The 12,500-nt window shown below is 39.1% G+C and overlaps 1 protein-coding gene and 1 long non-coding RNA gene across 3 annotated transcripts in view; both read right to left on the bottom strand.

Moving 5' to 3' along the window:
* Nucleotides 1-12,500, bottom strand: part of LOC138028206 (uncharacterized) — a 390,617-nt gene that overhangs the window by 202,179 nt on the left and 175,938 nt on the right. The window lies entirely within an intron of this gene.
* The window catches only part of LOC138029479 (A disintegrin and metalloproteinase with thrombospondin motifs 6-like), a 46,822-nt gene that overhangs the window by 32,693 nt on the left and 1,629 nt on the right, over nt 1-12,500 (bottom strand). Inside the window, 14 exon segments of the mRNA XM_068877203.1 lie at nt 147-231; nt 690-756; nt 1,418-1,560; nt 2,933-3,028; nt 4,027-4,180; nt 5,062-5,181; nt 7,420-7,528; nt 7,838-7,854; nt 8,371-8,468; nt 9,228-9,314; nt 10,014-10,049; nt 10,052-10,137; nt 10,393-10,573; nt 11,328-11,629. Coding sequence (XP_068733304.1) covers nt 147-231; nt 690-756; nt 1,418-1,560; nt 2,933-3,028; nt 4,027-4,180; nt 5,062-5,181; nt 7,420-7,528; nt 7,838-7,854; nt 8,371-8,468; nt 9,228-9,314; nt 10,014-10,049; nt 10,052-10,137; nt 10,393-10,573; nt 11,328-11,629 — 1,581 coding nt within the window.

Genomic DNA, 12,500 nt, shown 5'->3' with positions numbered 1-12,500 from the left:
CACGACAACATGGAATCTATGTGTTAAACAGACAACGAGCTCGAGGCAACGAGGAGTTCTGTAAATAAAACCGTTCGCCAAACACATGGGAATTTTGATCTTCTTTGGTCAATTAAAAAAATCCTACATGATAGCTTAACTCTTACCTGGTCCGTGGTAATATTGATTAAAATCCTCCCTTCTTTCTAAACACTTCTTCTGCCGATATGAAACTGACACATTGATGCAAGGCTTTATGGAAACAAGACCAACACAATCATTAATTTTGCTCTATCAGGATAGCACTGTGACAAGTGACAAGTGACAAGTAAACTTATATATCGCATGTTCCCGGTCATAATGTCAGCAGCTTGCTTCCATCTCTTATAAATTACTATCTGATACCACTATTATAGGACAACTTGGGTTGTAAATCGCTTAATAAAGAAGACACCTGTCTCATCAACCTGAGGCGTACTCTGAACGAGAGAAAGTGAATCACTAAACTATTGTAGCTTTGTAATCAGTTTCGTATCTCAGTCTCAAATGCATTCCTTTTCACATTACGTAAAACCTTAAGATATATTCCATTACATCAGCCTTGCTCTTTTCAGAAGAAAAAAAGACATTGCTGGTTTACTTAGTTTTCGATTAAACCAAAATGTAATGATTAGTGATAAGGTTAGCTGCAAACTACCGAGATATTTTACCATAAAATTGCACATTCTCCAATGACCAAGGTTCGAACCTTGGCAATAGTTTCCTCCATTCTTCGGCCTGTTGAAAATAAATAACGATAAATATATCACCTCGATGCCGTTTACCCTTCGGTGACAAATTAATCGAGGAAAGATTAGGATTTGTCACAGAGGTTTTCCCCGGGTACTCCGGTTTCCCCTCTCCTCAAAAACCAACATTTGACTTGATTTGCGCTAATTGTTAATTGCAGTTTTAAGTGTCCCCGATGAGTGCTCCAGCGCTAGAACGACCAGATAACTTAAATAAAGTTCCTTTCCTTTCCTAGACTACCAGGAAAAACAAAAAATACTGAACCGAAATAACAAAGATGCAGAAAGTTTAAAATGAAGTAAAACAAAAGGAAGTGAAAGATATATCATTATTCATGAAAGAAAAAAAATATGTCAAGAACACGGAAGCGTTGTCCTATGCCACTTTTTGCATTGTCTTGAAACCCGGGTTTTGGAACAGGAGCACCTGGATAATTTGAACTGGAAAACAGAAGAACACAAAGGCAAATCATTTTAGGAATAAGAAGCCTGAGAACAAGTTTAGAAGTAATTTGTGGAACAACGGATCACAAGCAAAAAGGTGACAAGGATTTTTCACCCCCCTCCCCCACAATCCTCACGGAAAGACCTCACAACTGGATAACTCAATTGCGGAGACCAATTTTGCCATAAAACCTCACAAAACTCACGATGGGTTGGTACACGTTCTTGCTCTATGCTGCACTCCACCTCCGCAAGTATGCGAGCATGGACTATAGGCTATGGACCAGCCGCTCCAGCTTCCATGAACCTGTGCGCGGCCAGTAGGAACACACCGTCCCTTAATGCACCACTGAGAAGGAAAAGAATGACTAAAAATTAGTCAAACTGGTGACTAATAACATCAGTAGAGTTGACTTGCTTATTTCTCCCAAGTCTTTCTCTATCATAGTACAAGTACAACACCGCAAAGAATACAATAACAGAAGATATTTGAATTATTAGCACTTAATATACAGTCATCTACGACGATCTAAATGAGTGTTTTAAAACTTAACTACCAGGGTTTATTCCATTTTTATACAACGAGAGGTTTTAGTATTTAGCATTTTCCCCAAACGTGTTTTTTTTAATTTCTCTTCGAATCGCGCGACATTACCAACATGACAGAGATATATTAAAATTCAGTCTTAAACAAAAAGCATCATCTCGAGGCTCTGGGGAGTAAACTCATACAAATCCTTATATTTATTCTCCAGAGCCTCGAGATACTGTCTTTTGTTTAGGACGGAATGCTCGAAGCAGCAAGTTCTTACGATTTGCTTTGTTATTTGTTATACCTATATCTCGTTGTCCAGGTGGTGTAGTGGTTATCACACCCGACTACTAACGGCGGGACGTGGGTTCAAATCCCGCTCAGGGCAAATTTTCTTTGAAAACATTTATTTGGAGTGTGCATTGTCAGGGTCTCTCTCTCTCACTCTCTCACTCTCTCACTCTCTCACTCTCTCACTCTCTCACTCTCTCACGTATTTTCTAGTTATTCTGAATGGGAAGTGATATTTAAACTTATGTAGGCTCTTTGTCTTCTTGTTGCTGGACTGGAAATCGGATTTGTTTTATTATTATGCTCGATCATATATCAGTCTTATATTGATATATCGATCTCATATATTGATATATCGATCTGATACTGATATATCGATCATATATCAGTCATATATTGCATCGGGAAAAATGTAAGTGATGCCATGTGGGTGTATAATTCTCCTCATATATATAATAAAGAAATTACTTTGTGCGGATTTTTATTCACTCGTTGCAATACTTTGGAAAAATCAATCGTTCGCTGAGCTCATTCGAACTTCGTTTTCCAAAGTATTCAAATCGTGAATCAGAATCGGTACGTCGCACTTTCTGTGAAGTAAGCTATATTTATTGTATACTCAGCAACTATAGTAACATGCGTGTTACACTCTATAACCTCTATTGCACTCATGAGCAGTCAGAACATTCTGTTGCGTATATAGTATTACAGATTAACTTAATGGTCTTTTGTTTCTTATCTTTTATTCAATCTGTCGTATGTCATAAAAAGACAATAAATCAACAAACAAAGAATGTATCCAAAAAAGAAACAAATTAATGTGTCTACGCATCTGGCTTTAATTTGCTCACAGCGGCCTCGCTTGTAAAAATCAAAACAATCTTACGGCCACACTTACACTTGCGACATCACAGGATGTGCCGTCAGCCGCAGGAACACCTCTAGATAAGTATGAATATCCATCTTTTGTACAATGAAGCAAGCCACAATATACCTAGAATGAAGAGAATAATAATAAGAATATCTCATAGCTTCGAGCGGAACGCCAAAACAAGTACATGACTATATCAGTTCGTTGCAGTAGGATGCTGTGCTTCTTTTAAAACGCTCTTTTGAACGTTATTCCCTTGTTCACATATTCGCATTCATAAGCAGTTTTGAAAGGCTTGTAGTTAAGATCAAGTATTTGAGAAGTTTTGAAGCGACGGAGTTGTCAATAGACGACAGTTCCAATTTGTACTACTTATTATCATGAAACGAGAACCACCCCCTCCCCAACACACGCTCACACTGCCCATAAAATTAATCTGCTTCCTCTGTTTCTAGGCTAATGGAAACTATTTTATTGTTGTTTCACTGTCGAGTCATTCGGCAATATAGACGTTTTATGACAATTTTGGTAGCATTCCTTTGGTCTGTAAAGTGAATCCTTTTTTTTCGCCTTGTTTTTTTTCATAACGACAGTAGCTGCTTTTCACAGTCGGAGAGAACATAATCACACTCTACACCCTGGGGCATTAACTTGCTGCAAGAGAGAATTAGATAAGAGTGTTGATCCATCACTTTGCAACCTTGCGCCAGCACAGTCACAAATGGATACTGATATGTACTTTGCGCGCGAAACAAACAAAGGGCCGCCAATTTTAACCAATCGGAAAAAGCCATGTCACGAGTGACTGCTTCTGCCATGTTTTTCTTTTTTTTTTTTAGGGATATGACAAATTATCTTATTCTAACTCGCTTATATTTCTCTTCAAGTTTTAGAAGTTACTTGATATCTGAAACCACCAGACAAGAAATAAGCTTAAACCAAACAAGTTTCTTGAATTTTTGGGAAAACGCAATTTTAGTCCGACGTTTGCCGTGGGCAGCTACAGAGTTAAACCCATTCATACGTTGATCAACATCCAGTGATTTCTTTGACTAGGACACAGTTGGGTGTGCGTGCAAGAGCCTCTTGGAGGAAAAACAGCAATAGTTAACATCGCTTACCGGTTTATTTGCTCGAAAGTGTTCATTATAATGAGATTGGCACTGTTTATCGGCATCCCACAATTCACCAGGCAAAAGTGACGGGTCCACTCTAAGAGGGAGTCTGGGTAGAGAACCCATTGGCTCGTTGTCAAGGCAAGACGAACGACTGCTCCTGTACAGAAAAAAATAATAATAACAAAATAAAAATAAAATAACAAAATAAATAAAATAAATAAAAACAATAAGAAAATTAGAGAACAAGCAAACCTTTACAGGCCCTGAAGGCGGAAAGAGAAGCCACATGATTTTTGTTCGACAGACAATTTTAAAGGATATTTTAAATTTTGATAATTTCTCTGCTATCTATAGCGAGAATATTTTTGACGTCGCCTATTTTCATTAATGAACCAATCAGCGCCTCATTGGCTGCCAAGACAGAGGGTCTTTGTTTCCGTGGTTGGCACATTTCAATACCAAAAGCAATGTTTGTAAACAGAGATCTTCCCTATAGTACAAGATAGCAAATTTATAGAGAACGTGCCTGGAAAACTTCCATCAATCTGCCGGTCTCTTTCAAGATTTTTAAGTTGTACGCATCAATTTAATTTGACTACAAATCGGAACGCTTTCTAGAAACTACGCTAAATCTAATGAGATCGGCACTTCAATTGTAATAGTTAGTGGAAGAGCAGAAATGTTCAATAAAGATGCCTTATGTTAAAAAAATCTTATCTTGACACAAAATAACATCAAATGCATTATGGTAACAAATTCCGGGATTCCGGGACCAATTTCTATCGAAGGCTTTTGGTCACTAAGAATTTCATCAATGCTCTTCAATGTTGGGGACTGTTCATAAAAATGGAATTAGGTCCAGTCGCAAATGGAATAAAAATCGAAATCCTTCACGATCCTGCTCTATAACGGGAGAGCTCAGAATAGTTGATAATTATTTTCGAAACTAACTCTGATTGATTGATTAATTGATTGATTGATTGATTGATTGACTGACAGACTGATGGATGGTTACATGGACCAATTGATTGAGAGTACCTAAGAAATTCCTGCATAAAGGGTCGGCTGCAAGGTGACCATCTCATGGCATTTTCTCCACTGGGCAAAACCGGATTCATAATATACTGTCCACACGCCTGACGATGATTGAGGCCAAAGCTGTGAAAACATTTAATAGAATTTGCAATTATTTCCCTGCTAATAAAAACTCACTAAGGCCCATAGGCTCCCTTTTCGTACGAATCTGCTTTGCAAGTACCTTTTTGCCCTATATTCTAATTAACACTTGCCCATCGGCTTCTTACAAAAAAAATACCTTTTACCACTTCTCGGCCAAGTGAAAAGCTTTGCCATATACTTCGAAGAATTTCTTAGGATGAGGCAGTAAGAAGATTGGTTTATGTCATTGCATGTGCCTTCGTGCACAACAGAGTGAAATTAATCTTTAATTGCACGAAGGCATATTACTATTACACCTTTATCACATAAAGGGCAGAATTATTTAAGGGAGACCGTTCAGTGCCGCGACAGATTACGATCAACTTAACTGACCAATTGGTTCAATGAACAGTTTAATCTTAAAATTAAAGCAAACAGACCTTCATTAACCCTGCCAGCAGAGATTTTCTTAAATCTACGAGAAAGAAAGGACGCTGCAGAAATCATGTCAAGTCTTTATTGAATATGCGCAATCTGTTTCTTGGAGACAGTCTCGATCGCACTCCAACACGCCATGTTGGTTTTCATACTGTAGGCTCGATTTTGACCTTCGCCTTGTCAAAAATATGATGCGCGCGTTGCCTAAGCCGGTTTGACTGGAGTAACTAGCCCAGAAACCTGGGCTGCGGCGACTTAAAAGACTTGAGACGTTTTCTACAGACTCTCTTTTTCGCCCTCTGGTGAGTTTTAGAGAGGCTCTGCTTGCATGGTGACTTTCATTCGATTAAGGTCCAATTCAGTAAATCGTTGGTGACAACAGAAATGGAGCTTAAAATGAATTTTATAAGTGGACAAACAAACAATTTAATCGTAGAGCAATCTCTTTATTACTTCGCTTCCTCTGGAAAAGCAATTGTTAAACCAGTTGGGATCAACTAATGATGCCATCTTGGTTATCAAAAGTGCCCTCTCGATTAAGAAAAAAATGTCTTCCGTGTAAGCCAATCATATAATTCAATAATTTGCCCGGTATTTGATAACTAATGGTAGTAGGACTGAGTGGAGTAAATTTCGTCTGTAATCATACGACTGATTACAAAATCTGACGACCGCACAGCGAGTATGATAACAGACCGAATTGGACGACACGAAGTCCTCTTACCAATTAATCATAACAGGAGCCCATGACTAGGAGTTTCCCAATGCATTATATCCTTGACTCCACCTTTGCGCGTATCTTTCTATTTTTAGAACTAATACTTCAGCAAGAAACTCACTTTTACAACAATTTACATCAATTTGCACAATTTGCGTACATTGTTTTTGCTACTTTTGTCTTTGTTCCACAATAACTTTATTCTGATTGCCATTCTAAACAGTGTGTGCAGAGCCGAAGAATTCGTGGCGTTCTAGAAATAGCAAGATACGAGCAAGGGTGGACTTATAGGGCTTGTATAGGAGAGGCAAGTTCCTAATCATGCGCTCCTGATCATAAAAATTACAATTGTCGAGAAAAGAAGAAGGGCCAAGTTATAAAAGAAAGGGAAATTTTGCATCAAAAGACTGACAAAGGAGGCGTAAATTGTTTAATGTCGCTCTGACAGAAAGACAGAAAGCAACAATTATAAAGATTAAGCGTTTGCAAACATCCCAATAGCGAGAATTTAAATCTCCAAATATTTTCCCCCAACAGTCACTTGTTGTTTACGCTTCAGTAAGCTTTACCAGAATTGGCCATTTTCATATCCCCCATAATGCACTTTGTTTGCCCCCGAATTTTGCGTAAAGCATTGTTTTCAAATGCCCTTGGGAATATGCAGTTGCCCAAGAGCTTCTGAAAACAGTGGTTTATGCTTTTTTTTTTCTGAGGAGGGGGGGGGGAGGGGCAGGAGTTAGTGTGGCCCAGTGGCGAGGGCGTTTGCCTTGAGATCCGGAGATCCCGGGGTCAAGACCCGTTCTGACCAGTCGTTGAATTTGATCCTGGTACTCCCTGGTTCAACTTCCCAGCTGCACTTGTAAATAGCCAACTGTCTTGCCCCCGGCCAGTTGGGATTCTTAGCAATTGACAATTGTTGTTTTTCTCTTCCGTCGTTTCGTTGTGTTTCATTGGCCCTGAAAAGGCCCTATGGGGAGCGGCCACTTAAGTATGTATTGTATTGTATAAGCAAAAAAGTGTATTATAGAGAATGCGAAACTGGTCAATTGGTTTCTGTGGATATTTATCAAAAGGCGACTTACTTGTGCCCAGTTTCGTGTGCAATTGTCCCTGCAGTCTGCAGTCCTAATTCGTGATTGACGTTAAATTCTCCGCTAGCTGTTGCACACAGTTTTCCGACTTCTGCAATTCCTGTTTAATCATAAAATCTTAGACATTTCTCTTCCTCTCTTTCTGGTATTGTGAAATACATAGCGTAATATTATGAGGAGATTGTCCCCTTCTTCTTCTGGGGTGTAACAACCTGCACTGGAAAAATAACTTTGATAAAATACTTCAAGCCCATGAAAAAGTTATATTTCGATAGGCTGATGTGATATAATGTTTACGAGAATCTGCTTCTTGACTAAACTCAAGGTTTTACGCTTTATTTGTCCTTTTCACTGCTACAGTGCGAGTTAGAAGCTTCAATATGTACACTCAAAACAGAACAAAACTTACCGCCAGCTCCAATGAGGCTATAATGGGATCATAAAAAGAAAATAATAATAATAATAATATAATAATAATATAATAATAATAATAATAATAATAAGGAACCTGTACAACAACATACTGGCACTTATTTCATGTCTTTAGGCGAAGACTGATGATAATTTCTCCCATTGTTAAAGAAATACAAAAAAAGTTGGATGCGTTGCGTCGTGCCTCGTAACCGGGCTGCCTTTATTGTTTGCTCGTCTCTTAGGACGGTCGCTATATTTAATATACAAGTCCATGAAACAATGAAACACATACAATGTGGAAACATTTGAGAACAAAAAATAAAACAAATATTTCATTTATTCTCGTCCCAGAGCCCTCCTTTTCTTTAGACGAAACAAAGGAGTCAAAAACGTGACCAAAAGAAACGGAAGTCTCTGGATACGAGATTGGTAAATAACATAATTAACTAATTGTTGACTAAACAAAACAAAAAAGTTTCCCCGGTGCCGCCAAGGTCGTCTTTGCGCTGCATGTAATTTCAAACTTACCTGGATATATACGAAGTGACATCCACAGTTCCCGCAGGAATGTTATTCGATGCCCAAGACTTGAATTTATCTAAGAAATTTCCGTCATACATCCCAAGCTACCAAAAAAGTAGATATTCAGTAGGTTAAGGTAATTGGATAAGAGATTGGAATTCATTATCAGAAGATATTGTAAGTCTAACAAATTTCAAAGCAGCATTAGTATGAGTTCCTGTGTGATAAGTTAACATTGCAATCTCCATTGCTGTTAGTTTATAGTTTTGCAACAGGGCGTGCTTCCCAGGGGGAAAATAGCTTATGTTGCCTTATTCCATAAGATATTTTGTCTACGTTCCCACGTTCCCAAGTTCAAATTAGCAGTGTTGCTTTGTTCCCCAAAACGCCTAGGAGACCCCCAAAAGGCTTTCCACAAATGATCATCAAACGCAACTACGAATGATTAATACTGTAATGCGCCAGTGAGAAGGATAATAGGTTCGTTGCTTGGCAACGGGCGAAAGAGCAACTAAAAAATGAGAGTCCTACTCAGGATTTGTACAGACGGCCGCTGTAACACCTGTCGGATGCTCGGCATTTTCAGTTATCGTTTCACGCGTTACCAAGCAACTAGCGTATCATCTTCCATTCTTTCAAGTCTAAATAAGGTCAGCTAAAGCTAGCCATAGCAGCCAATTCGTAATTGCAAAAGGAACCAAAATTGTGGGCGCGACAATTTCACGTATACTCAAGTTTCGCTAGCTTGGGCGGGAAAATCGCATGTATAATAAAGCTTCGCCCCTTGCTATAAACCCAGCATGGTGAAGGATAATCCACACGTTTACAAGCAATATAGGAAAACAGAATGTTCATCTCCTCACCATCGTTGAATTCAAAACGACAATATGCTTTACGACATATGAAACCCTTATGTCTCCGATACTAGGATCTTCGAATACGCCAGCAACCTGCAATAAAAAAAGAAACTGCATGGATACCAAACATATGATTTGTAGTCCATAATTGGTACGTTTGAACAATTCAATTACCTCTTAGTTTCACTTTGCATTTTTCAGGAATTAAAAATTCCTTAACCTAACATAGTTGGTAAGCAACAACAAAATCAAGAACTCCATGTACTCAAATTAACTATGTTCAATTTTGGCCCATAAATGGTAAGGGAAATTGGATTCTTAAAATAATCCAGGAACTCTATTCATTCAATTCAATGAAACTAAGGGAAAGATACGAGAAGTTATTCCGATCGAGGATATCAGTCTGCAACCGGGTGTAGATGACTGAGAGTCGATTTTGCCAAGCCAGGAAAACCGGAGTAGTCGGAGAAAAAGCGTCGGAGTCAGATTGAGATCGGTTGAAATTCACCCCACATACGACCTCATGGCCTAGACCAGGGTGGAGCCCGGGTTGCAAAGGTGGAAGGCGCTGTTAATAACTGCTTAGACATCCTGTTAATTATAACTCCAGCAAAGTTGGTACCCAATACCCCTAGTGACAGCGCGAAAGATTATATAGGAATAAAGAAAGGTTCAAGGATTTTTCAACTATTCAGGGACTCAAAATGCGTGTATTTTCAACTGAGACAACTTGCAATCTACGTAGAGAGAGAGAGGCAAGAAGAATACGGAGGAAAAGAGTAGTTTTCTTACAACATTGCCAAGTACGAGCAAGGCCGTCGAGATGTTCATTGTTGGGAATATCTCTTTGACGTGATTTCATCTGTCACTAACGCAACCTCCAGAATTTTATTTGGTAAGCTTGAACTTCTTTTTACTGGGAAAAGAAAGCAAAGCCAAGCAAAAAGTTATAAACAATGTAAATAAAAACTGGTAGGTCAAGGCTACAGTGAGCGAAATTCTTTTTTTTTAAGCCCATTTAGTGCAACGAAATCATTTCACATGGGCTCCCAACTGCTATATATTATATGCAAATTGTTTCTACATTATTACACGTCATGGTAATTAAAAGCATGGGAATTGAGCTCGGCACTCGATCTCGACTACAATTATCTTACTAACATCATTTTACCTTTGGAGTTAATGAAGCTACCATGTTTTGTTTCGTCCGAAGGAGCTGATATTTTCATTGATCTTTTGACAACAACGTGTGACCTTGACCCGTCCGTTCCCTTGTTCTGAACGTGTTCTTCGAGATGGGTGGGCAGTGGCTGGACGTACAGGGTGTCCTGGGAGCGTTGTATAACACCATGCTGGAAAAAAAATTGTTAGGGTTTGCGTATTTTTAGAGGAGAATTACATGCAACCTGTTCGTAAGATTATCACAAACAGCTAACGGCTATTTTCCATCTGTCAAATAAACGGTTTTCTGCAACTCATTTACTTAGTGAAGGAGATGCATGGCCTGTTGAGACCATTTTAAGAGCGGTAGGCCAAAAAATTCTAGGCGAGACAAACATTTGTTAGCGGATATAGTTTATGTATTTGTCGGGAATTACTTGTCATCTGGAGCCGTTGACCTCCAATTGACAGTAGGAAGTTTAAGCAAAGACGAAGGCTACGGCAACGAAAGCGTCAGTCCAATATATAACTTACCGCAATCGCAAGTATTTCGCCATTATTCCATCTTATTCACATTGTACAATACAAGCGAACTATCCTGTAACTGGATGGGTACGAACGGTTAATTTTAAAATCAAAACTGAAAATAACTTTTTCATTGTTATATGCTCACGTTTTTGCGAGTAATGCACGGAAATTCGTGTTGCACGTGCAGCACATGTATTTTTCCTTTTTAATTAACCAATCATATTCTTGCTTTCTGGTGTTACCGTAGCCGTACCCGTCGCCTTTGCTTAAACTCCCTAATGATTGGCATGGGCTGTCGCTTTACCAACCCCCTCCCCTCCCTTCCACGGTCTCTGAGATGATATTAGAGAGATTTAACATCACGTTTTACGTGAAACGCGAGCGGCAAAAGTGACCACGTGACCATGATTTTCTCACCAGCCCTCCGTCATCGCTCACTGCTACCATAGAATCTGGGTCATTTGCAAGCTTTCCAAGGTAGAAAGTGTTTCTGGGAATGGGATGATACTCCATCGATCCATCACTACGCATGACTTCAACCTTTAGGTCGGGTGACATGAGTTTTCTATTCAGTGAAAGTTGGAGGGGCACCTCCTCTTCAAAAGCGTTTAATTTATAAAGCTTTTCTTCATGGAGGGCATCACTTGTTAGAGCTCTCTTTGGTCGCTGGTGCTCTTCTCTTTCTGGTGTATAAAATACACCAAGGTCGTATTCAGGAACTGCGAGAAATAAATCGAAAGGGATGCATTTCAATTGACAAACACGCAATTAGTTTTCGCTGAAAATTTAAGCTGCAATCTAGTACATTTGTCATTCCGGTCAGGACGGATACTGTCACTCTCTCGACAACGAAACAAGAATGTATAGATTTATTCAAGACCATTACATATGGTTCAGAACAAGAAATCTTCAGCAAATTATGCTGGTGATCTGAGATCGACATCATTATTTTCTGAGTGGCGTCTACAACGACTTGCATTGGTTCATGACAAGCTTAGAGCCGCTTAGGAATTCACAGCGTGATTTTTCCTTCCGGGTTTCGTTAAAGTACATCATTTTGCAATCTCGCGGTCTGCGTGCTAACACCAGAGGCGTTAATGAAGTGGTGTTGATACGAATTGCTGTCATCAAAAGTTCAGTGGTATTCAATTTGTAAATAGCGCAGGCCACGTTTAGTTTTGTGTGCGAAACTAGAATCTCCGGCTTCGGAAGCTGACTTCAAAAGACTTGAAAAGTAGCCACGTTTACACATCATCTACCCTGGCTCTTGTAAAACAAAAAGCAACACCAGATATGTGAGCTTGACTTCTTACTTAAAGATAAATAGTAGCCGGTTAGTAAAAGCGAGGGAACATGTTAAGTATTGTCTTATAAACGTTAAAGCTGCCTGCATCGTTGTCTGAAGAAACCTTATATTATATTCAGAAAAGCAGTTTCCAGTGTTTTTGAAACCCAAGAATCAGTTAGGTAAAAATATATAATAAAAAATAAATTAAAGCGAACCCCTCAAATATTGGCATCAAAGTGCCGGACATGGAATGGAAAACCACCGGACCAAACGTCCGGACTCGGGCCTCACAGGAAAACCCT

The sequence above is a fragment of the Montipora capricornis genome, chromosome 13, assembly GCF_036669925.1.
Source record: "Montipora capricornis isolate CH-2021 chromosome 13, ASM3666992v2, whole genome shotgun sequence".
NCBI classification, from domain to species: domain Eukaryota; kingdom Metazoa; phylum Cnidaria; class Anthozoa; order Scleractinia; family Acroporidae; genus Montipora; species Montipora capricornis.
Note: the sequence above shows the minus strand (reverse complement) of the source record. Positions and strands in the feature narration are given on the sequence as shown.